At 44.0% G+C, this 26,610-nt stretch overlaps 1 protein-coding gene across 5 annotated transcripts in view; it reads left to right on the forward strand.

Moving 5' to 3' along the window:
- LOC309335937 (uncharacterized protein) overlaps nt 1-13,460 on the forward strand; it is a 30,567-nt gene extending 17,107 nt beyond the window's left edge. For all 5 annotated transcript variants that reach the window (XR_014153811.1, XR_014153812.1, XM_081851251.1 and 2 more), the window contains one exon: nt 11,459-13,460. Coding sequence is in view for 3 of the 5 variants with exons in the window: in XM_081851251.1 (XP_081707377.1) it covers nt 11,459-11,571 (113 nt within the window). In the remaining 2 variants the exon portion in view is untranslated. The remainder of the gene's footprint in view (nt 1-11,458) is intronic.
- Nucleotides 13,461-26,610: the final 13,150 nt, after the last annotated feature.

The following is a 26,610-nucleotide window of genomic DNA, read 5'->3' on the forward strand; positions in this document are numbered from 1 at the left end:
TTAAGCTGAGCGTAATGTAACCAGTCTCGCACTTTATCCTTCATTTTCTCCAAACTCTGCAATTTCCAATTGTCTCCATCTTTTTCTAATATCTCCCAATATTTTGGCCATTTGGCCTCCATATTGAGTCTTTTTCGGGCCTTAGCTTCCAAAGGTGAGAGCCACCTTGGAGTTTTATTTTCCAATAAGTCTTTATATTTTGTCCAGACATTAAACACTGCTTTTCTGACAATATGGTTCTTAAAGGCCTTATTGATCTTAACCTTGTCATACCATAAATATGCATGCCAACCAAAAGCATTGTTAAAACCTTCCAAATCCAATACGTCAGTGTCTTCGAGAAGTAGCCAGTCTTTTAGCCAGCAGAAAGCTGCTGACTCATAATACAGTGGTGCCTCGCAAGACGAAATTAATTCGTTCCGCAAGTCTCTTCGTCTTGCGAGTTTTTCGTCTTGCGATGCACGGTTTTCCATAGGAATGCATTGAAAATCAATTAATGCGTTCCTATGGAAACCGCCTTCCCCCGACCTCTTCTGGCAGCATTTTAAAATCGCCCGGGACAGCGGAGGACTTCTCCGCTGTCCGGGCGATTTAAAAGCCCCTGGGAAGGCAAGCAGGGGGGACGAAGCCTGGGCGCTCCTTGCGGAGAGTTGCCAGCGCGCCCAGGCTTCGCGGCCCCGCCGCCCGGCTTCGGGACATCGTTCCGATGCCAGGCGGCGGGGGGAGGCTTTCTCGCCCCGCCGCCCAGCATCAGGACGATGCCCCGAAGCCGGGCGGCGGGGGGAGGCGTTCCTGCCCCGCCGCCCGGCATCGGGACGATGCCCCGAAGCCGGGCGGCGGGGGGAGACTTTCCCGCCCCGCCGCCCGGCATCGGGACATCGTTCCGATGCCGGGCGGCGGGGGGAGGCTTTCCCGCCCCGCTGCCCGGCTTCGGGACATCGTTCCGATGCCGGGCGGCGGGGGGAGGCGTTCCCGCCTCGCCGCCCGGCATCGGGGCATCCTTCCGAAGCCCGGCGGCGGGAGGAGGTGTCCCCGCCCCGCCGCCAGGCTTCGGAGGAGGTCCGAGGACAGCGGGGAAGACGAGCTGCGCTTCCCCACTGTCCCGGAGATTTCCCTATGGGCTGTCGTCTTGCGAAGCAAGCCCATAGGGAAATTCGTCTTGCGAAGCGCCTCCAAAACGGAAAACCCTTTCGTCTAGCGGGTTTTCCGTCTTGCGAGGCGTTCGTCTTGCGGGGCACCACTGTACAACCTTAAGTCTGGCAGGGCAAAGCCCCCTCTTTCTTTCGCATCAGTTAATATCTTAAACTTAATTCTGGGCTTTTTGCCCTGCCAGACAAACTTGGAAATGTCTCTCTGCCACTTCCGGAAGCACTCTGTTTTGTCCACAATCTGTAGTGTTTGAAACAAAAACAGCATTTTTGGCAATACATTCATCTTGATAGCAGCAATTCGGCCTAACAAAGAAAGTTTCAATTTTGTCCAGCTATCTAAGTCTTTCTTAATTTCTGACCAGCATTTTTCATAATTATCCTTAAATAGACTCAGATTTTTTGCTGTTATGTTTACCCCTAGGTACTTTACTTTTTTAACCACATTTAGTTCTGTCTCTCTCTGAAACCGTTCTGACTCTATCTGTCAATTTTTTTTCCAATACCTTAGTTTTCTGTTTGTTTAATTTAAATCCCGCCACCCAACCAAAGTCTTGAATCAATTGTAGTACTCTTTTCGTACTAGATTCTGGCTCCTGCAGGGTCAAAACTAGGTCATCTGCAAAAGCTTTAAGTTTATATTGTTTCGCTCCGACCTGAATTCCTTCCACCAACCGGTCCCCTCTAATCATATTCAAGAGCACCTCCAGAACCGAGATAAATAGCAATGGGGAGATAGGACAACCTTGTCGTGTTCCTTTTTCAATTTTGAACTCTTCTGTAACCACATTGTTAACTATCAATTTAGCCTTTTGTTCTGAATAAATTGCGTCAATCCCATTTTCAAAACCCCGTCCCACTCCCATCCCTTCTAAATTTCCCTTCATAAATTTCCAAGAAATATTGTCAAAGGCCTTCTCCGCGTCTATAAAAATTAGCACTGCTTTTGTATTGATATTTGTTTGCAAGAGTTCCAAGATATCAATAATGTTCCTTGTGTTAGCAAACAAATGTCTACCTGGGAGAAAGCCTGCCTGGTCCTTGTGAATTACTTCATTTAAAACTTTTTTCAGTCTACTTGCCAAAATGTCTGCAAATATTTTGTAATCCACATTTAAGAGAGAGATGGGACGGTAGTTCTTGAGTTGTGTCTTTTCAGTTTCCGATTTTGGTATCAATGTGATAAAAGCTTCTTTCCACGTTTCCGGCGCCTTCTTCCCCTCCATAATTTCATTGCTAACCTCCATCAGTGGTTGTATAAAAAATAATAATGTAGGGTTTTGTTAAAATATGTATATAACATATTTCCTTATGTTAACTGTGTGGTTCTAAAGGAAATGATTGTCAAACAATGAAATGCTTAGCACATTCTTCTTTCTTTTAAGTGTTAAATAAGGGTCAAAGTACAGTGAGTGAGGTTAAATGCAAATTGCATCAGCTGGGGGGGGGCTGATTGTTAAAGTAATTGGATCAGGGCAGGCATGGAGCGGTAGTTAACCTTTTCCTTCCCCTGCTGCAGTACTAAGGAAAATTCCTCTTCTGACGTCTGAGGTTCTTTTGGTACCTCTTTCCCCCCCACCTCAAAAGCAAATACTAGCTTCAGACGAGGGAGGATCTCTTAGGTCCACACAATGGTTTCATTCAGATCCCATCCATTATTAGTCCCCAACTGCACTGATGCAAATTGCATTTTTCTAAAAACCACACAGAGGCATTTCACCTCAATCATCCTTTCGCCCTGACTCATCATTACGAGGGAGCTTTTGAATACATGGCAAGTTTATGCAGTTCTGACCAGTCATTGAACCCCTTTCTGGGTGTGGACTTGTTGTACAGCATTTAACCCCTGGTCCAGCAACTAATAAAAGAATGATCAGAAAAGAATGAGTGGAAAAGTAAATAAAAAGCACCACGATGAAAGAAACCAAACAGCGGCACAAAGAGAAACCACTCCCTTTTCCATTTGCACTTGCCATTGTTACGAAAGGCATTTGACTTCCAGTCCATCTATAGAAGCATCGGGGGATGAGAGGAGTGTGTGGTATGTACATGCCACACAACAGATATCTAGACAAAAATCAGGTAGCAGAAGAACACTAGCTCCTAGCCCTTGTGATCATTTAGAACCATTTGTAAATGCATGTGTAGCATGTGGTGGAAGATCTGCAGACTTGGAAAGGTCTGTTTTGCTGAACAAAGAGTCCAACGGCCAAGAACTTCTACTAACCCAAGTGCTGCTGTGGGGCCTGAAAGGTCTGCTGCCCACAATCCCTTGCACATTATAAAGTGTCCTGAGGCACAGCCCTTCAGTCTCATGCTGTTTTACTGGCACACATACACTTACATACAAACAGATGGATCAGGCCAGCGGCCTATCTGGTTTGGCATCCTATTCTCACAGTGCCACCCCAATACCTATGAGAAGCCTACAAATGAAACCTAAATGCAGCAGCCGAAGTGTACTGCCTCTGACCAGGGAGGCAAAGCATATCCATTGGGGTTACTAGCCTTATCCTCCATGAATCTGCTTGACTTGCTTAGGACAAAAGCTGGGTCTGCCCTTGAGGAAGGGCTACAGATAGTTCTTGGTCCTTCTCCACTGGCTGCTGCTTCCTCGGCCCTACACTAACCAATCCCATTCTCCATTTCTTCCTCCCTTTTCCTCTCACCATGCCCAGAACAGCTCCCATCCTTGTCAAAAGCTGTTGCACAGCTATAATAAAATATTATCTAGGCTCAGCTCCGCATTTGTCTGGGGGCAGTGCAGTGGGCTGGAAGTCATGTGACCTGCTTAGAGCACATAAGCTGGTCAACGGGGGCTCAAAATTCATGAATGTCAGGAATTAAAAAACCAGCGATCTTTCCAAGATCTGAGCAAGCTTATTTGGAAACGAGCTGCTTGGAAATCAGTGGGGCTTCCCATCGAGTAAATGGCCCAAGCATTGGAGTGTAGTACATAGCCTTTCTCCGCTGTTGTTCTGGCCCAAGTTCCTTTCTTTTAGATAGGTCTCCTTGTGCCAGAAGAGCACTTCATGGGTCAGACTGTTAGTAGCAGCATTCCTGGATGGAGGAAAGAGGGAGGGTGGTGAGAAACGTCCACTTCACTAAACTGAAAGGACGTGTGCTTACCCTGCAGGGAAGTAGAGCCCACAGGTTTGCTCTGCCACCCGTCAGCTGCATTATCTAAGCACGGCCTACTTTGATGGTGTCTGTCATAGCAGATTTCCTGTGAATGGTATTCTACATTAGCAGCACACCTTGCCTCCCAATGTTCGCTACGCTCATTAGGCAATGCAAAGTGACACTGTACCCCGACAAGTCTCCTCTGTCTTGTTGCATTTTTCAGAGAGGCTTCTCTCCCCTTGTTTTATAGAGCTTCATGCTTCCATCAGATCAGATAATGGGGCAACTGCTTCAGTCCTGAGCTTGTTATCGCCCTTGCTAAAATGTGGACATCTTTCCTGCTTACATCTTTGGACTGAGCACTTAGGAATTGTCATTAAAACCTCTTCACAGCAGTTGCCTACATTTTAAACAAAGAGTGATGATTACTAGAGCTACAGGTTTTGTCAATTAATCAGTTCATTTAATTGTTCTTGAGCAGTCAGAAAACTTGCGCCCAATTACCTGGGCAGAATATTTTTTTCAAAAGGAAGTTTACTTTTAATGCAATCACTTGCTGTTAAAAATATATGCATGGCAGGCATCTTCTTTGAAGAGGCATCCCGTCTGTCGGATAAAGAAGGGGCTATGTCTTCTGAAATGGTGTAATAATGGTGGTTTAGCCAGACAACTCTGTTTTAGTTCCCCAACTGTATTCTTCTTGTCCTTTGTATGATACTCACAGTGCTCTTCAGAACTCGGAGAATACTTTCAAATTTGAGGGAATACTCATTGACAATAAGTGCCATTGAAAATGATTCTGGGTAGACACATACAGAATTGCACCATGAATCTATTTCTGTTTTTTCTTAAGTCCAATACATTCTTGGTTGGGCCCAAGGTTATATTCCTCTAATCTACGAAACAGTGAAATGTAAGCATTGGCTCCATTTTTATTAATAAGCTATATGAAAAGATAGAGAGGCAACCCCTCAGCTTAGCTTTTCAGCCATACCGTTCACGGTGATATATCTGTGTGGTCGCCATTCTGTCAGAAAAAGTAAACCCTCTATGATTAATTTAAATATACTGTATATGCAAATTCAAAACTGCCTGTTTTCTAACATTAGGGATTACTTGTCACTGTCCCAAGGAGGTGGAGAATGGTTTGGCCCTTTCAGCCTTGGCCAAGTGACCAGGCATCATGAGGTTCCCAGAAAACTGTGGATGGATAACAACCCTTATGATGAGATGAGATGAGATGCTTTCAAGCTAAACTAATTGGGTGTGTTGGAATTCCTATTTTTATTGGCCACATTGACTCAGATAAAAGATAAGATGGTACCATGTACATTCTCATCATGGAGCAGTAAATCAGCCAATAAGGTTTATATGCTGTCAGTACATTAGCTGCAAATGTAAAACTTATTTCCTGGATGTTGCTTCGTAAGATGCACTATTAGACAATCTGAAGAAAATTAAGTCATAAGCAGGCTTACAGCATCGGCATCATACATTTTATGAGAGTCATTGGGTTTGCCAGATAGAATCAAGCCCATCAGCTGTGTTTTACTCCCAGAATCTGGTTTCAGAAACTTTCCAAATCCATTCATTCTTGGGAAGGGGGACTTTTAAGGTGGCCAGAAAATCAACTGGGGGTTATGAAATTAAGATCTCACCCAGAATAACTTTGGGCTGGTTTCTCGATGTCCAGTGCATTTCCCCCCCAGTCTGATAACTTAAGTCAATTTCAGCGGTTGAAGAGTATCTAAGGCCATGTTCATCAAGGAGCTTCCTGTACTTGCCTTGGGGCAGAAATGCAGACTCTTATATTGGTAAATGTGTGCTCCAGTCTCACACTGTGTATCATGAGATAATGGGAATGTGGAGAGGGAAACTTACAGAGGACAATTGGTTGGTTGGTTGGTTGGTTGGTTGGTTGGTTGGTTGGTTGGATGAAGAGGTGCTCAGCCCCTTCCATGTTTGCCTCTTCTTTCATGCACCTTCCCCACAATGTCCTAATTCACCATTCCCATTACAAGCTGACCATCTTGTTATAATCAGCAGCACATGCTGGAAACCACCCTGAGCAAGTTGGAGTTAACTTTTTATTAGCAAAAACAGGATCTGCACAGGAGCGTCAGGCCTAATGAGCACAGCAACTTTTCTTCATGAAGCAGTTGTGGAGACTAAAGGTCCCTGTCTCCCCACATCTGCCTAAGTCTCCTCCTCTTCAGGGTTTTCCCCAAGCAATCTGAGACTTTGCCTGCTTGAAGCTAACTTCTCTGCTCTCTTCACGCCTCTCTTGATTCTGGGAGACTATGGGGAGAGGAGCTTGTTGCAGCATGAGGGGGAAACACCCATAACTCTTCACCAGCCTTTTGGCCTCCCTTCTCCCACTCGCCTGCTTCAGCCTCTGCCTCTAATTCTGAGACATGATGGTTGTGATGTTTCTGTGCTGAAAGCTGGGGTAAAATCATGACTCTCTCTCTCTCTCTCTCTCTATATATATATATATCTGCAGCCATTAGGGCTGCCATACGTCCGGATTTTCCCAGACATAACCGGGATTTCAAATGTAGAATTGATGTTTTTGATGAATTTCTGATCTTTGACCCTAGCAGCCATCACTGCAGTTACAGTCAAGTGAATGCAGTACATGTACATATCTACTTTTAGATAGAATAGTTAAGAATCTGCCATCCTCCTTTGCACTTGGACAGAGAACCAAGAACCCTAAGTGTGCTGTTAGCTTTCATTATTAAAAGAAACGTAAGAACGGCTTCATTTTCAACACTGCTTTTAGTATGGTCAGACAATGGGAGTTAAAAAGCTTTGTTGATGCATAATTACAGCGAGAAGTGCAATTTTCTAAAGAATAACAAGCACTCTTTTTCATGATTGTAGTTAAAATGTGATTATTACAGTCCCTTAGAGCCAACGATGCTTAAATGCAGAAGAGGCGGGAAGTTACATCAGTTGCAAATAAGAGAATTGCTGATAACTGTCTGAGGACCAGAATGTAGTACTATTGCAATATTTTCAAAAACAGGGTAGGAGAAACAGGGAGGGGCAGGTAGAGCCATGCAACCTCCCGCACTGCGATCCACTTTCAAAATGATTCTCTTCCTTCCATTGCTCCTTGATCTACTCTCCCAGTACCTATAGGGCAATCTGTATCACTGCTGTATTCCAAAATTCACTTTCCCTAAAACAAATCTGACCCAGGCCCTTTGTTATTTTTAGTGGCCCCAGTTCTTGGAACAGATACAAGGAGCTGGGCTTTCTCCAAGTCAAGAAAGAAGCCTTTCTGCATCATTTTTCTCAAGCAAACCCTGTAAAACTCTGCAGAAATCGTTGTTCTAATTGGTGGTTGCTGCTGTGTCTGCGTGCTCTCTGCTAAACCACACACACCCTGCTTCGATGGGCTTCCTTATTATTGCTTCATATCCAGCCTAGTTACGGGAACATGCGGCAGAATTGTGGTCAGGCATCCGCCTCACTAGAAAGTTGCTGCTGAGTGGACTGTGGATATGTTCCTGTCTCATTTATGTTTGCAAGGAATCAGCTTTGTTAGACATCTGCTGAGGCCTCAGCACCTCAGCAGTGTCTGCCACTGATCCCCTGATTCACTGCTGCTGACCAGGAATGGCATCAGCACTTGTGCAACAAGAATATGCAAAGCCCTTAGCCGGCAAGTGGAACTGAGATGGTTCCCTCCATCCTCCTGAATGTCCTGAAGCCTGTTGAAGTTAGGCTGGCCAGAGTTCAGAGGAGGGCTGTTTCCATTGTGGCATCCGTTTTGTGGCATGAGCTCCTTATGCTTTGGAGCTCAGGTGAGCAGCGAATATGGGTGCTTTCACAGGCAATTGAAGGCCTTCCTGCAATCATCCTAACTGTAAGGACTGGAATGTAAGTCCACATGACATGTCACCATCAGCAAAGGCACGAACAGATCTGGTCTCCTTGAAGAAGTGCTGTCTTCTTACCTTGAACAAGAACCACACAAAAGACCAGTCCTACCCCTTTAAAAGTAGAGCCAGGGCACGTGTGTCAGGTGTGGAGGCAACACATTTGCTTTGCCTAGCCAAGTTTCTGCTGGTGTACCTTTTGAGCCTTGCAGACTGTATTCTGAGACAATGCAGTGTGCTAATTTTCTTAATAAAACTTTCAAAATTTCCTGAACCAAGGGTTCGAGTCATAGGACCAGAGGAAATCCTAACCCTCTGCAATGTAACGTCTTTTGCATGAAGCTGGAAGCCTAGACAGGAGGAGTCCTTAGAATGCACAGGACCCTAGGAGAAAGCATGGCACTTAGAAGTGAGGTTTTATAGGGGAAGTAAAGTTTTATATGTTTGTAGTGGTGCTAAGTATCCCATCTCCTGCCCCACACCTCTATGAACTAGAAAGGGATGCCCCACCTACGCTGTTTCCCACAGCTTTAAGCAGAATCTGATGCTGTTTTCCTCAGTTATTAGCATGTTGATGCTTCTGATCATAGAAGTGTAAAACTGTAGAGTTGGAAGGGACCACAAGAGTCATCTAATCCAACCCCCTGCAAAGCAGGAATCTTTTGCCCAACCTGGGGCTCAAACCCATGACCCTGAGATTAAGAGTCTCGTGCTCTACTGATTGAGCTATGTTCCTTGCTGCTGTTTTATATACAGTACACACACACACACACACACACACACACACGTTTTATGTTGAAATCTGCCTTGTGAATCGGTTTTGATTCAAGAGGCAGGATATAAATATTTTAAAGAAATGGTATTAAAAATACAGTTGACCTTGAATCATAGCTCCGTGTCGATCAGTTTCTTGTTTCCAGCCGGCCTTGGAACCAACGCTTGAGATTTCCACATCCCACACACTGCCCTTTCTATGTAACTAGCACTCTCAATATTTTCAAAGTAGACGCTTGCAATGTTGGACTTCTGCAGTCCTCCATTCTGGTAAAAGATAATGGCTCAAAAGGTGTTTGAGTGTGTGTACAGATATCTAATGAATATAAATAACTCAGTTTCAGAGACATAACAGTTAATAACTGTAGCAAATAAAAGGACTCGGACAGCAAACCTCCCAGGAGTCTTAGCTTTCAGTGAGTGACAGGTACATTAACTGGAGATGATTGGACTGCATCCAGGCAGTTTATAAATGGAGCAGTCAGGAGTAGTAGAAGCACATTGCAAGCATGTATAAACACGAGATTTATCCCGGGAACATTTAATTAAACTGGAAAGGTAATGTGTAACTCTTCCATTTCAGGGAGCACTACATTGGAGTCAGATGAGTTACTGTACAGGGGCGAACACTTTGTCAAGTTCAGGGTATACATACAGCATGTATGACATGCGATGAAAGCAGCCGGAGAAATGCCACTGCTTCTCTTCTTTGTCTGTTAAACTGTGCTAGACTGGTTGGTTTAAGCAGGGGAATTGGTAAGTCGCTGCAAAGACACCTATCCTTTAGAAACAAGCAAACAAATAAAGAAATTAGTATGAGAAAACATTGCTTTAAAATTTATTTTATAGTATCTTGTTTTCACTGTAAGGCCCTGATGAGTCTGCTGGACTGAAATGTGGGGTATAGAGGCAGAAAAGAACAAACTGTGTTTATCATTTGTGGTTTGTTGGGATGGGGCAAAACAAACCATGAACCTTGGCTCAGAGGTAATGCTAAAGCAGACCATGGCTTGTTTTCCAGCAGTGCAGCAGCAGCAGCAGGATGAGTGGTGGGGATCAGTGGCAGAGGAACCCTCTCCGGCACCCGGGGCGGAGCAGCCTGTACAGACTGCACATGTGCAGCATCCCAAACGGACTGCGCATGTGCAGTGACTGTACGGGATGCTGCACATGCGCAATCCATATGGGCTGTCGCTCGTGCATGGCGACGGTACAGGCTGCCACGTGAGCACCATCCCATACGGACGCCGCACAAGCGGCGCCCATATGGACTGCAGGCCCCCTTGGCTGCTCTACAGCTGGGGGGAGGCAGGGCCCATCTTGTCACCCCTCCCAGAGTGGCGCCCGGGGGGACCTGCCCCCTCCGCCCCCTCTTCCTATGCCACTGGTGGGGACGAGGGAGGAAGCACTCACAGCTTCAGCAGTGAACATTGGTACACTGCACAGAGCATACCGTAGTTTAATTTAGCTATGCTTTAAAGAAATGTGCAAACCAGACCAGAGTGTTATTCAGTAACAGGCAACCTGTGCTGGGTCGTCCAGGCCTGTCACAAGGGCATTTGGAGCTGCTGGTTTTTGCGTTGCAATTTCTGAGAGTGTAATTTTAGAGGTTAGAGCAAAGGAGACAGGGTTAATCGAGCAATATCTTCCAGCATACACTGTAATAAAGCCCTTCTGTGTGCTAAGTAAATGCCAGCTTATTTCCGGACTATGCTGTAATGTGCTAGCTGCGCAATTATATTTTTCTTGAATAACACTGTACAAGCAGCCTGCTGCATAGCATCCTTGTTATGCTGGACACCACCAACCTAATGAAGCTGAGTTCAGTGAAACTTTGAAAGAGAATAGGCAAATCTGCCAGTACTGGTTTCTCTCAGTTTCCTATTTTTATGTTCAGTTCACCACATTTCTTCATCGGGTCCTCATGAATATTCACCAGCATTTTAGTATGAATTTCTCCAGGTATACACATTTTTGTAAGCTATTTCCCATAATATAATGTTGAGAAGAGCAGGGCTTCATTGTCCAAACTAGCTGCAGCTTGCAACTATTTGAATGCTAAGACAGCCCCACAGGTTGAAGGTTCATGGGGATCCCAGACCTACACTGGTGATATATTGGTTAATTCAAGAGAATTTAACTGCACACACACACATCACTGTCTAAGTGGAATTGTTCAGTAAAGTAGAATAGTCTCGCTAGTGACATTCCCTATGCCCATGTAGCTATGTTTTTTTCTTCCCGGCATTGTATTCCATGTTGCTAAGGTAATTTCCCTTTCTGAACGTCTGTGGCCCCATATCACCTCTTCACCTCAACTCAGAAATCAAATGCAAAGGTCGGAATTACCACTCCAGGAAGCCTCTCAGCAGGGACAGCAAACACTGAATTACAGCAAAAAATAAATAAATGTCCCAACATTTGCTACCTTGAGATGCTAGCCTCACCCTGATCCTTGGTGGGGTCTGCATGCAGTCTGCTTAACTTTCTTCTCGTTCTAAACTCTTTCTCTCTCATTTTTAGGTGAGCAAAGAGCATCCTTCCAGAGCAAGTCTGTAAAAAGCTACTGCCTTCTTGAAAATTGCTCTGAAGAAGACACACCTTTACCACAGGGCCTACTGGAAACTGCCAAATGATAATGGCCAGGAAGAGGGGTGGTGTTCTGTCAAAGGATCTCATTTACTTAATTGTTTAGCCAAAAGCTGAAATGTCTGGAAACCACAAAGTCATGGCCCTTAGAAGTCCGCATTGTTCTGTACTCTCACAACATTATAATAGAGTGATTTCATCACTGTTATTTTCATCTTTTCTCTCCTTCAGTTCTTTTTAAATAGTAAACTAGTGAGGCTGTCCTATAGAATGATGGCCCTATAGAATATATTGAATATCCTTTACTGGACCAAGTTATTGCATAAAATAGGAATGCTCTCCAAAACTTAACTTTAGGAAGAGTTGTTTAGAGCAACAACAACATTAAAATCCTCATCTGCCTTTAACAACAGCCCAACATGCGGACGTAGTTGGAGAAGCTTAACCTGCTATATGTCTCTGGATCAGGCTAGTGATATAGGCACAGTAAAAATAAATAAATTTAAGTGGCAAGTCTAGTTTTTGACCAGAGGTTATAGCATAACAAAAATGACCCTGAACAACTTAGCATCATCAGCAAATTTGGCTACCACACTGCTTACCCCTAGCTCCAGCTCATTTATGAACAAGTTAAAAAGCACAGTGCAGATGACAGAATTAGATAAGCTTATGCTATGCACTTCTGTATTGAATAAACATGACGGAAAACATTTTAGGGAAAGCATTGTGTTATTAGCGCCATTTGTGCAGTTTCATGTAATATTGCAATGTCAGATATCGGCCAATCATGGATGTTATTGATTGGGCATTTTCTGCTTATTGACCTGATGATTTCAAGCAGGTTCAACACAGTTTGATTTGTGTTCTTTTCGGAACATAAATCCACGATAAAAGGTTGGCGGTCATTTGGTCCGATTGCTGGTGATTTATCTGTTCAGAAGAATTTTAGGTCTGGGAAGAGGGGGCTGACCCATTAATTTGGCAAGGAAGGTGGCAGAATTGGCCATCAGGAATAGTTCTGAGTGCCTCCACTTTCTTGCCAATAACACTTGTCAAATCTTTCAAGGCCAGTTAATTTTTTTTTTTGAGGGGGGGGGGGAATCACTATTAATATGCATCAGAAAAGAAGGAAAGCTATAATTAAAGAGAATGTGGCTTCCTAGGCCCTGGGCTGTCCATCATATAAGGAGAGCGATTCTGCTTAAAGCTGACGTCTTGTTTAGCATTGATAATTCTAGAAAGAGTCCAATTAAAGTATTTCAAGAAGACATCCCAGTGCAACTCTACATTGATTGTGTTGCTAATGTATATTGAGTTTTAGCTAAATACAGCCCCAGGTGCTGTACTGGAAAGCACAGGAGCTTGCTGTCCAAAGCTCTTAATCTTTTTTGTATCGATTTGGCCGCTAATGATATAACCTTCTCCTCTAATTAACTGACATCTGCATTAGGCGGAACAAGAACTCCCCTTTACCAGACTTTGCCCACCTGTTACCTACTCAAGTTTTTGTTTTGAGAAATATGGCCTCCTTCTCGGTAGTCATTGTACCCAAATCTCATTCCCCACAAGGACCATCGTGGGAGAGAACTGCATGCCCTCCAAGTGTCCAGGGACAGTCCTGGAATTGTGAAAGCCATCCTGGCTCCTTATTTGATCCCAGAATGTCCCTGTTTCCCCTGTCAGTGCCAAACTAGGGGATGAGGATGAGCTGGTGCTTGTCCCAAGTGACAGCAGCGGTGGCAGCTGTGAGGGAGCATCCCATTGCCTCTCCATGGCCGTTGCTGCCAGCCTCCTCCCTTGGGCAGCTTGTAGCAGCTGCTGGAGAGCAGGCGAGGAGGACAAGAGACTGTGGCTGCTGAGGCCTAACCCCCCGTGTTGCACCAGATTTGAGGGGCAGGCAGAGGGTAGGGCCACCCTGGGTGAAAAGAAAGGGGGAGCACAAGGAGTCTTGATTTGTAAAATGCTTTGTGTGTCCACATCTAATCTTGCCCCATTCTAAAATTTATTAATTGGCGTGCGTTTTTAGTTTTGCAAATCTACCAAAGAATCTACCAAAGGTTTGTTTGATAATGGGAGCCATCACCTAGGGAGAAGACAATGCCGGCATGGAGGGGGAAGTTACCAGGGTAACGGGGGGGGGGGACACAGGAAAAAAGGTGTCCTTTTAAACTGAGGTTTTGAGCAAGGGTTTTGGGGAAGGAAAAAGGAGGGGCCAGAACTGGCAGGGAGATACTGCACTGAAATATCAGGGGACATGACTAGCTGCTGCTTTGGCCCCAAGCATGCTGAAGCCATGAGAGGAGCCACGAGAGACACTCCTGGGGAGTAATGTTTTGCATTTCCTCCATCAAAACTCAGGTTGTAAATATGTGTAAAATAAACTATATTCCTTAAAGATACTAGTCTTCACTGTGTCTCATTCCAAAAGATCACAAATCCTCGTTAAATGCCAACACCACTGCAATCTTGCTACCGCTTAGCAGAGATTGGGGTGGCCTGTAACAATATCATTGCCCCCTTTAAAACCATGTCAACAGTACTTTGCTACACAACATAACCAAGGTATAGCCAAGTACAATATATTTTCTTGAGTCCTCAAAAAATTGGCTTACAAATCTGAGAGTACTTGCTTTTCAGTTATACCCATTTAAACATTTTTATCTCATGTTAATTGGTATATGAGGTAAACTGTAACTGCACGATGTCATCCGGCCAACCTCAGATGAGATACCCAGATGACATACCCTATTTACAGGGGCTTTTTGTTTGCATACACTGCAAACATCTTATCTGCATCCTCAATGGGAGATTCTTAGCACTCTCGCCCTGTAAGAACAAACAATCATCCTGGTCCATTCAGCAGGGAAAGTTTTATCTCTTCTCACAGCCCAAACACCATCCAACTTCACAAAATTCATTACTAAAGTTGTTGTTGTTTTTAAATTAAAAAGCTGGATCTCAAATACTTTTTATTACCAATTATTGTGAATGGGGGAAGAAAATAAACATCAAAGAAATAAATAGCCATATCCCTCAATTTCTATAAATACTAAATGACATACTGAAGTGGGTAGTTCATCTTGCACAGTTAAGTAAACTTTCCCTCTGATGGAAGGAAGCAATATCACTTGTCTTGTGTGTATTGCTGGATGGCCTCTCCACTGTTAGTTTATTGCTTTCCAGATTTGATTTGCAAGATTCATGGTTATGGGCTGATGGCAACATGCACCCTTGGGTGGTACAGCAAATGGCACTGCTCTGGGCTTCAGCTTGCCAGGTTTAGGGTTATAGCCAACTATGTTCTACTCAAGAGTAGTCCCACTGAAATTAATAAACCCATTCACCACATATATTAATTCCAGTTGGTCTATCTAGAGTAGGACTCATGTTGGCTACAGCCCTTAGCATGGGAGAAGGATAATGCACCTGTCACATTTTATATAGCAAATAAATTTTAGCATGCAACTTTCCCCACCCCATGCTGTGAAAAATGATTGAATTTTTCTATTCCACATCAGCAGTGAGGACTCAGGAGCTCTGTGGTGCCATGAGCAGGTGCACTGATACTGTACCTTGTGAGTGAAACTGGTACGGGGTTGGTCATGGTGCCCCACACATAAAAAAAATTGTGAAATTGCTCAAACATACGCTGTGTTAATGGAGCACTAATGGTTGCAAATACCCTTTTATCAGATGGCATGCATAGGTTTTGGAACCTGCCAAAGATGATTGACTGCTGTTTAGGTCATGCCTCTGGTTATCAATGTGCTTAATAGCTTTCTGCATTTATGACAGCATAATGGGTAAAAGCAACATGTGATGAAATCATTATTCTAATTCATCAAATTCTAATTCATCAGGGAACGGGAGGAACTCAAGATGTCTTGTTGAATTTGCCCTTTTTAACAGGCTCAGAGGGCAGTGGCCAGAGAACTACAGTTTGCAGAAACCAATATAATATTTGCATGATCCCACAATATGCTGTGCTGGGTGTCTCTGCTGTAGACAACTTGCCTTCTGTTTGCATGTTGTTCCCCAGTTGAATGAAGATTCAAAAATAGAAGTCTGTCTGTAAAACGCCATTAATAAGAGAGTCAGACATAGCACGCACAGCAAGAGAAAAGGTGATGGCATGGAGCCAGTGCAAAAATTGAGGACACAGTCTCTTCTGCTATACCTTTGTAACCTTGAAAGGATGTGCACATAGGTGTATGTGAAAGCAGAAGCTGGCCTTTTGAAAACAGAACTTTCCCCCAACTATATAGCAACCAAAATATTACTTTGTTGGGTATTATGTGAGCTTACGCTCCTCTATAGCTGATCAATATGCAGAGCAAAGGTGTTTAGTGACTCATCCCTTAATTTCCATTTCCAAAGGAAGTATTGATTAGCTTCCTGCATGGTTCACCTGCCATGCCAAGAAGATTTCTATATTGCTGGAGTCCCTTAACTTCGCTCTACAGGTGACTGCAATGGGCGCAAACTCTTTGCGAGCATGACAGCGGAAAGGCATCGAGCTCTACACTGGCTGTCCTCACTGACAGTATTTGTCTGCTTTTAAAAGTTCTCTATCCCATCCAATTTTTCTCCCACTGCTTTCCCAGGGAAACCTCACTCTTTAGCACTAAACCGGAGCAAATCCCCAATGGTCGTTTGCTCCAAGTCAGCACTAACTGTGGGTTTTGCCAGGGGAAAGTGGTGGAACAAGTGTAAGTCTGGGTGAGCCCTCCGTTGTTTTCAATGGTGACTTACATCCAAGGAGGGGTGCTTCAAGGCAGGAATTAATCACTGTGTCCTACATTTCCTAAATCTCACTGACTTCCTGTCTTCTCTTGGCACAAACTTGTGTCGTTTGCATTCCTACATTCCTCTGGTGTGCCTAGACATCCATTTCAACCTAGTGGATCCCTAGCACCAACCTCTACTGTTTATGCAGCAGCACTAAGATCCCCCTGACTCTGTCTCTGTCATAGAAACTAGTTAAGCAAACACTATTGGTCCAGGCAGTGCTTTTCCCCACCTTAAAAATGTTTAGGAGTATTCTCAATTTTCCTGCTCATATTGAAATACTGCCCTCAATGAAGCCAAACTTTGATTCACAAAATGTTTAGAGGTATGCATACCCCTACGTACCCCCCGCAAAAAAGCACTGGATCCAGGCAGCAGGGAGTTGGGCAGCTGCTATAGGAATTTTATGCTGTCATACTCCTCTGTATCTTGACAATTGTATCTTGACAATACAAACAGCATAGCTATTTTATTATTTAATGTCGTTTGGGCACTTGAAACAATGGATGTTCTCTCATTTGAATTCAAATTGGGACTTGGTGGTTTTTGCTAATTCCTCCAGGTAATTCAGGTAAGTAAGTATACAATGCAACCTCCTTATGACGAACCACAAATCTCAATATAAAAACTCCGAATATGTTGTTACTGTGGTTATATGTGTAGACACGCATGTCAGCATAACACATGCAGACTTGGTAACAAAAGGAGCATCCTCTAGTTGGTGACCCCTGGAAAGGCACGCAAGTTCCTTATTCTTCCTTTGAGAATAGGAATAGGTAGTAACCACTCTAATCAGGTGCCTGCTTCCCCACCCCCTTACTCAACTGGGGGGCACACCTGCAGCATTTTCCTTTTGTACAATTGCTAGCTGATGCAGATGGTGAAAGAGAGCAAACCAAACAAATGCAAAAAAAGTTGTTGTTTTTAAAAGAGAGGAGGAATCAAAGGTCAATTTTCTAGCGACATATAAAAAAACCATGCAATTCTTACAAGAAATGCTTCCCCACCCCAAAAAGAAAAGGCTAAAGGAAAAGAAGACAGATGACACAAATACGGTACAGTCTCTTTGGCTGCAGACTAAGTAAAGCATGGGCTTAGTGCGTGTCCTTCTGCTTGAAAGAATAAGTATAGAAACCAGTTACAAACAAGCCAGGAAAACCTAATGGGGAGAAATGCCTGCCTGTAAATTTGACAATGTTACACATCCCCCCACATATAACTTCAACACAGATCAAATCTAGTTAATTAAGACAAAGCTACTAGGGATGAGCAACCCAGAAAGAAGAGAGCTGCTATTTAGCTCTTGGTATCTCCCTCACGGCTGACAAGCTCTTCTTCTTACTCTCGTGTCAACTAGGCCCTGTGCTTCTTGCCAACCTCTCAGTGGGAGGGTTGCTTGGATAAAGATTTGGCACATTCCATCTTTGTAGGTGACCTGCCAAGGTTTATCTAAAGAACTGGCATGATTTTTATTTTGTATTTTTTAAACTGTGGCTTTGTCTCTGGTGAATATAGTGGCACACTGATTTGATCATTATTTTTGGAAACTGGAAATGTCATAAGTTGACAGTTTACTGGCTGAAAATTACAGGGATTCCCCCCCACCCCCTTATGTGGGGGTTTTGTTCCCAGACTCTGTGTGTATATGTGAAATTACGTAAAGTGGGGAGGGTGCTGTCGAGAGAGATTGGGAAGTGGCTCTCTCTCAGCAGTTCCTGTCCACCCCACCCTCGAATGTGTGCCTGCCTCCGGTGACCAGAAAGTTGAGCTGGGGGTTGGTGGGTTGGTGTCTGGGTGACCCCCAGTGCCCAGAGCCGCTGAAGGGCACTCTCAGCACTCTCCCTGTTAGTGCTAGAAGTTGCAGGATATGGTTTGTTTTTATCTGTGTGGCTTTCCTGAAAAGATCCAATAGTGCACACAGCGAGCCACAAAGTCTAAGCAGAAAGTGTTATGGACAACAGTCCCAAGGGCAACGTTAGAAAGGAGTCCAATGATCAAATGCAGGTTCAGGTCCAATGTAATGAGAAAGGTTCAAAGTCAAACCATTAGGGTAGGTTCCCATCTCTGAAGCAGATCCAAGGTTGAAATCCTGGAGTCAGCCCCAAAATCGCAGTCTGATGGAGCTCCCAAAACAGTCAAGCCGTGGTCCATCACCTTCTCTTTTTGTTCCTTCCAATCTTACTTGATGCACCTGAGCTTGCTCCAGCTGAGGAACTGTGCCTCTTCCCTTAACGAAGGATGTGATCGTCACCTGCCCTGAGCTTATTCAAGCTGAGAGGCCACAAAACTCCTCCCACACCTAATGTCCCATGATCTCCACCTGATCAACTATAAGCTAGGCTGTGTTATTTTGCCTGCCACCGCCTCTTAAAGTGCACTTACCGCTGTTCACGACGTCTCAGAGCCCATTGTGTTTGTGTTCACGGAAAAGGGGGCACCTTGGGGCATAGCTGTCAACTTTTCCCTTTTCTTGCGAGGAATCCTATTCGGAATAAGGGAATTTCCCTTTAAAAAGGGGGAAAGTTGACAGCTATGCCTTGGGGTCTGGTGGTGTGTACAGTTCCCCTGTCTCCTGTGAACTGTCAGCTGCCCCTTCAATGTTCTCTGGTGTCCCCTGAGTACCTCCTAAGTCTCCAACCTCCCCTCCCCCCTCTTCAGCTTGTCCCAGTGTGCACCAATCATGGTTACACCTTTTGTCAGGATCCTCTTTCCCTTCCTTGGTGTCCTGCCACTTTATAATAGACAATGGGCAGATCAACACTGAAGTGTAGGTGAGTTCTCACGAGGCAAGGCACAGTGATAATAGCACTAATCTTTATTGAACTAACAGAACTGGACAATGGGGCAAAGTGGCTGCTTATATACATTTCTGAAGGCCTGGGCCGCTCCTACTCCCAACGTGATTGGCTGTCTAAACTTCCAAGCAGCGAATCATTACTCAGAGTTTAAGGGCCAATGGCAGAGGCCCAAATCCTGAAATCTTCTGTGACTGGATATCATGTATCGAATCAGTACACAGGGGCTCAGAATCCATAGTCCAGACTCAAGTTCAGGCGAACACAGACTGCTGAATACATAACACGCACCATGCATCTAAAGCACATTTAAAGTACATGGTTTCCCTTAAAGCACTTTGGGAACTTTAGCTTATCCCCACAGAACTACAACTCCCAGCATTCTTAACAAACTACAGTTCCCAAGATTCTTTGGGAGAAGCCACGTGCTTAAATGTGCTTTCAGTGTATGGTGTGGATGCGACTGGTGCCTTTCATCCTGTCCTGGTCTCACTCACCATTTATTAGAGCTTCTCTTTTTGTTTCTGACAGTGTAAGCATGTTTCATTGACCATGCACCCACATATTCAGCAATCCCCACTAATATTAATTCTTTCATTTCTTGTTGCTTGCGTTGGTTTTTGACCTTTCACAGCATATGGCTGTTTCCCCCCCCCCAGCCCTGCAGAGATTTTTTTCAGTAATGAATAATTCCTTGTTCTGCTCCCTGCTCCTCCACCAACATGCTCCAGCAATGTTAATGGAGTTTTGAAAAAGCTAAAAACAACCAAAGGGAAGGTGAGACAAAGAAAAAAAACTGTGAAAAAAGTGCTGTAGAGGTGTGTAGGCTCTGATTCCGTGAAAGCATGAAAAAGCCACAGAATGCAACGTTGAGTGCAGAATTTTGTGTCTAGCAGAGATACAGTTCAGTAACATCTGCAGGCAATGGTTGGTGACTCTCAGCAGAAAGAGGAGTTACTGAATAGATGAGCACAGCTTCAGTGCCCTGCATAGCTTCTTGCTTCTCCTGTCAAATGGCTGGAGCGGAATAAATAATGCAAATTGGAAAGACTGCAGAATAAGAAATAAAGCACAATGGGAAAATACACACTTTGTGTTAACTTGCATAATTTATTCAGGTCGCAGAACTCTGCTTTTGTGTTGCAGAATTTGGATTACCTTAATACAAAATTCATTTAGGGTTTTTCCCCCCTTAGAATAGAAATAAATATACAGCTCTGACCGTATCTTTCAGAAGCTGAATAGAATGAATGTTCTGGGAGCTGTATTTCACATCCACAGAGGAGTTCAGCAATCTGGCCCCAGGATCACATAAATACTGTCTACCATGGCTTGTCCCTGCGCTGCAGGCTAATTGGGCTTTGAGAGGTTTTTTTTTTAATTCATCCTCCATCTATCTTTGCTTAATTTCATCTCATTATTTCCTAGTTATGTTCTTTGGAACGCCCCAACTAACAGCACTTGAAGCGGAGCGACTAGGCTTGATTTAATTTCTGATCCATCACTCCCTCCTCTTTGAAGATACGCATGTGCGTAATGAACCCTGTCACTCTGAGTTAATAGTGACCCAGAGTCTAGCTGCATGCCTCAGTGGCAATAATTACATATTCCATTAGACCAGGGCATGATGCTCACAGAAGCTGGATTCTTTCCAAACCTCAGGTCCAGAAAAGTGGGAAGGAGTGAGAGGGAAGGCAGCAAGCACAATACAGGGATGCTAAGGGCAAGCTTTAAGGATTAGCAAAAGGTTGCTTTGCCTCATGGAATGGCTTGTTTCTAAAGGCTGCAGTGTGTGGCTGATTCATCAGTGACCTGCCAAGAAAAGTGATAATATAAGAATACAGAAAATTGTTTGGGTTAATCAAGGCTACAGAAGTCTTGATGGAACATCAGAAGAAGGTAATTATCAGTGAGTGGGATCCATAGTAAGGGGTTAAAGCAAATCCTGAGGAAGGTCAGAAATGCAAGGTGAGCCAAACAGATAATTGCACAATTTCAATGGAATAGTTCAAAAGGAAAACTAAGGGAAGAAAAGCAGTTCTGTACAAGGTAAAGCCAAAGTCAAAGGAAGTCTTTCATCCAGCTGTGATATGTTTGGAGTACCATATATTTAAGGACAAGGACAGCAGAGGTGTTTTTATTGGGTTAAATAAAACTATAACTGAAGCAAGAAGATGTCTGAAAAACAATTAATTTGTTCAAATTCCTAGCCAGCTCTGGCAAATATGATAATTTACCAGTAATTGATGGACATTATAATGCACTTGGGTCATATATTGAATAGTTTTGGTGGTTCTTGAAATGTACCAATTAATGCCTAATGATTATGTTACAACTTGAAGCTTGCTTTTGATATTTACACCTGGAGCATGGTAAATGTTATTGATTAATGGGAAATGAAGTTGACATTTAGTCACTTAGCAAAAGTACTTACTTGGCCATAAGATTAGCAGTAGCTGTCAGAACAATTTCTCATAATTACTATAGCATACATGCATCTAAATAACTGAGGGAAGCTCTGTGTCATTGGTTGAGTTGCTCTGATGTCATAGACTGACTGGTCACTAAATTTAACTACTGCAGAGAAAAGGGTCAGTCGCAGAGAAAAGGATGACAAACGGTACATCTTCTACGAGGAAAATGGAATTGGACATGTAGGCAGAAGAGATATTTTGTGTTCATAGCAGCAAGCAAGAACAGAGGCAGAAAGATCCAGGGCTGTCTGGGTGGATGAGGAAAGCACAGAGGGCTGTGAACGTTTGTGGAAAGAGATTTCAAGACGCATGGCAACTAAAGGATAAATGGCCCAGAAGACCAAGTGGCAGAAGGAACATTGGCAAGGCAGGGAATCAACTCAGAAAGGCGTGCGGGATAGAGGCTCAGAGCTGAGCTAAATGGGAACAGATGAAGGGAAATTGGGGGAAGGAGGGCTTTAGGCTGAGACTGCATACACACATCTTTAAAACACATTCTCCCCCCCCCCCAAGACAAGAATAATGGGAAATGTAATTTACCCATCACAGAGCTACAATTCCCAGTACCCTTCAGTTTCCAGGACTCCTTTTGAGTGGGGTATGTGCTTTAAACATATGGTGCGCACACAGCCTGAGATGAACATACCAAGTGGGAAGAGGGAGGGGATTCAAAAACCTTCAGGGGACGTGGGTGGCGCTGTGGGTTAAACCACAGAGCCTAGGGCTTGTCGATCAGAAGGTCGCGGTTCGAATCCCCGTGACGGGGTGAGCTCTCGTTGCTCGGTCCCTGCTCCTGCCAACCTAGCAGTTCGAAAGCACGTCAAAGTGCAAGTAGATAAATAGGTACCGCTCCGGCGGGAAGGTAAACGGCGTTTCCGTGCACTGCTCTGGTTCGCCAGAAGCGGCTTAGTCATGCTGGCCACATGACCCGGAAGCTGTACGCCGGCTCCCTCGGCCAATAAAGCGAGATGAGCGCCGCAATCCCAGAGTCGGTCACGACTGGACCTAATGGTCAGGGGTCCCTTTACCCTTTACCTTTATGTGCTTTAAATGTATGGTGCACACACAGCCTGAGATGAACATACCAAGGTGTATTTATAAGTGGGAAGAGGAAGGGGATTAAAAAACCTAAGAACTGGAGAAGCTTGGAAACCAGAGGGACAAAGGGCTAGAGGGGGATTAAGAGGAGAGTATTCTGTATATTGTTGTGAAACAGCCAACTTCAAACTTCAGGTGCCTTGTGTAGTATGGACTATGCTACATGTCTACTCAGTTCATCCTAACAGGTGTAGATATTTTGGTTACTGTTAAGGGACGTTTTTGGCAGGAAACCAGCACATAAAGGATAGGTAGGGATGAGAGGGATGGTGGGCTGTGGGCAAAAGTAACTAACATGAAGGTCAAGACAAACAGTAGAACAGTGCGTTTCAACCGTGGGTCCTGGCTGGGGATGATGAGAGTTGTAGTCCAGCAACATTTGGGGATTACCAGATCGAAGAACACTGCAGTAACAGACCACTGCTGCAAATAAACACCTGCTTGGACAGTGGTGTGGGGAAGTGAGTATAATACCCAGGGAATCAAAATGTTTGGGGTAGAGGCACATGAGAATTTCTGCCTCAGAAATAAGATGCGAGAGCTTTAACCTCCTCAGATGTCTCTGCTAAACCTTACATTAGGAAACGGAGGTACTTAACTGCTCTCATTTGAAGCAAACACTTTCCCCAAAGATACAAAGATTTAAACCCAAAGAGCTGTAGTCTGGGAAAAATAACCTCCATAATTCTCTATTTCTGAAAAAAGGAGGGGAAAAACCCCCTCAAGCAATTCTTCCTTTATTGCCTTGAATACATAATGGATCCCTAGGGATCTCTGACAGAACCAGTTTCTCAGAGCCACTAGCACTTAGCAAAATTGACTTCAGCTAATCAAAAGATTATTTCAGAATCCCTTGGTCTCTGGCTTTTGCTGGCTGCTAGTCTGGGAGGCTGCAAAATAAAACTGTTATCTCAGCCATTTAGAATTCAGGGAAAGTCTTAAGCCCATAAACCCACCCTTAGTTCACATCTGCTTGGCCTGTAGTGGAATGCTGTGGGGGTGTTCAATGAGAAGCAGGGGAAGGACACAGAGCAGCTGGAGTTTGGTTCCATAATGCAGAAAAAAAACATTCTTCCACAATTAGGCAAAGGAAACACCCCCTCACACTTCATAATTCATCAGTCATGTTCACGCAGGGAAAGAACTCTTATTTATAGGTAAGTAGGACGCGGGTGGCGCTGTGGGTTAAACCACAGAGCCTAGGACTTGCCGATCAGAAGGTCGGTGGTTCAAATCCCCACAACGGGGTGAGCTCCTGTTGCTCGGTCTCTGCTCCTGCCAACCTAGCAGTTCAAAAGCATGTCAAAGTGCAAGTAGATAAATAGGTACCACTCCGGCGGGAAGGTAAACGGCGTTTCCGTGCGCTGCTCTGGTTCGCCAGAAGCGGCTTAGTCATGCTGGCCACATGACCCAGAAGCTCCCTAGGCCAATAAAGTGGGATGAGCGCCGCAACCCCAGAGTCGGCCACGACTGGACCTAATGGTCAGGGGTCCCTTTACCTTTACCTTTATGTTGCAAAGCCACAGTCTGGGAGAACTGGTCATGTTTTTAAACCCCAATTAATATTAGTGGGATTGAAGCAACTGTGACAATTGTGTGTCAGATTGCGGCCCATTTCTTCAGCGAGTGGCTCTGCTTAGTCATATTAGAGCTCATTGAGACTTCCGCTTGCTGCTTACACCAATTTAACACTAAAGAGCGGGTTTTCCCTGAGAAAGCAGCAGGGCAAGTGGAAAACCGCTTGGGCCTGTGCTTTCTAGGCAAGGGCCAAGCAGAAGTGTGGACGAGCCCTCAGTGATTAGGGTTGGGTAAATTTCGGTATCTCATTTTTCTGATCTTAAATTCACTTCACATTTCCACAACAATCTGCTTTTTTTTTAGAGGCTTCAGAATTTTAGTGCAGATCTCTCCTAATATATTGCATTTTTGTACACCGTTTGCACCCAATGTGCCCACTTTTGCATAGCAATTTTCCTAATACAACTATTAAGTTGTGTGCGAACATAGCAGGCGACACAGCGATTTCTCCAGAGCAGCTCTTTATTTGTAAGCTGGACAGAACTGAACGGCAAACAGCTCAGCCGGCCTGCTTTTATAGGCAGCCAACTGTCAACATTGTAGCAACAACAACCCAGGGTTTCCCGCCTAAAATAACTGACGTGGACCTGAGTGAAAACTATCTACATTATCCCTCTGCTGGCCCAGGGTGAGAACTTCAGTACATAACAACAACACTTTTTTGTATGTTACTTTTGCCAATATACGCATTTGTAGGCAGATTTCACACCAGTATATTCATTTCTTTTGCATATTTCTTGGCTGGAGAACTCCCTTGCAAAATCCAGAGATAAGCCAGTTTTGAAGGATGGCTGTGTTTCAGTTCACATATTGTATTGGAAAGTGTGGATTAGATAGGTTTACCTTTAAATGCAGACGTAACCAAAGTTCTCCCCCATCCCTAGCTACACATGCAGTAGAACAAAGTGATACGGTATCACCTCTAAGTTGGTAGAATGGACTGCTGCTTCACTTCCTGGATGCTTTTTGAATACTTCCTTCCATCAAAAAAACAAGAACCCTCCAGTAAACTAGGCTGGGCTAGAACTGTTCCCTCTGCTGTTTGATTATTCTTTTTCTAAGTTGAAGCTGTGTTGGTCTCCTTACCTTCTGCCCTACCAATCTCAACGGGTAAAAGTCTCACATATCCCACCCACTTTAAACTCTGGCCCCATCCACCACTGTCATGCAACCTTCAAAAGGTTGTTCATGAGAAAGTACACCCCCCCCCCGCAAACCTTGTAGGAAACCCATCAAAACCAATGGACTGACTCCTTTTTCTTTTTTTTAATCTGCAAATAGTTAAGCACAAATCTTTCTGGCACCATATTAGAGAGGAAGAAAGACTTGTTGCCTACAACAGAAGAGGAGTTATGCAAGATCTGGCAAGCCATGCTAATGAATAAATTGGACCATTATAAATGTGCCTGGGAAAATACAAAGCAAACTGCATTTGCCCTGTGTGATCAAGGGTGACCTTTTGCTGAATACTGGAACATTAATAGATGACGTTTGGCAAGAACTATTGTCTATGGCTTAATAGAGCAGCGTGTTAACTTATTTGTTAAGCTTTGTTTACATTATATGTTATCTGTAAATGGCATATATATGTGAAGGTCTTTTTGGGATAATAATTCAATAAATGATTAATTAAAACAGAAAGTTTTGTGAATCTGCTTCAGGAAATGGAAGACCTGGCTAGTCTAACTTATTCTTTTCTAGAGTGACCAAGCAGATGCCGTTGAGAAGCCCATAGGAGAGACATGAATGTCTCTCCTGTTGCTGTTTTGAGAGGTGTCCAGAGCACTGTCTAGCCCTGTTGTGTTGGATAAGTTTCAGTTAGTAAGGCTCAAGGATGTGGACAAGTTGCTTGTATCAGAGTAACTACTTGCCCCTCTTGGCCGAGGCTGATAAAACTAAGAGTGAGGGGGCCAGGGAGGTGATTAATGCCTCATTGTGAGAGGGTGTGGTTCATGCCTGCTTGAAGGAGGCAGTGATAAAACTACTCCTCAAGAAACCCTCCCTGGATTTGGAAAATCTAAGTAATTTCTGGCCATCTGTCAATCACCCCTTCTTGGGCAAGATCATGGACCAGATCCAGGTGCTTTTGGAGGAAACTGAGTTTGGAGCAGCTATTTTTATACATTTTGGCAATATACAGTTATTGTTTATTGGAAAGAAATTCTGGAGAAAACAAAGGATTTATCCAGAAATGAACCATATTGCACTATTTGGAATTATTGTTTTGCTGCCCATCATCTACAATGTGATTAGTGGAAAGTTGGAAATCAACAACAACAAAATTTACCCTTGGAGTGTTATGGATATGGATAAAAGCTTTACTTAAGAAATTCAACTATTTTAAAATTGATAA

This window comes from Podarcis erhardii (assembly GCF_964252035.2).
Source record: "Podarcis erhardii genome assembly, chromosome: 2".
NCBI lineage: Eukaryota > Metazoa > Chordata > Lepidosauria > Squamata > Lacertidae > Podarcis > Podarcis erhardii.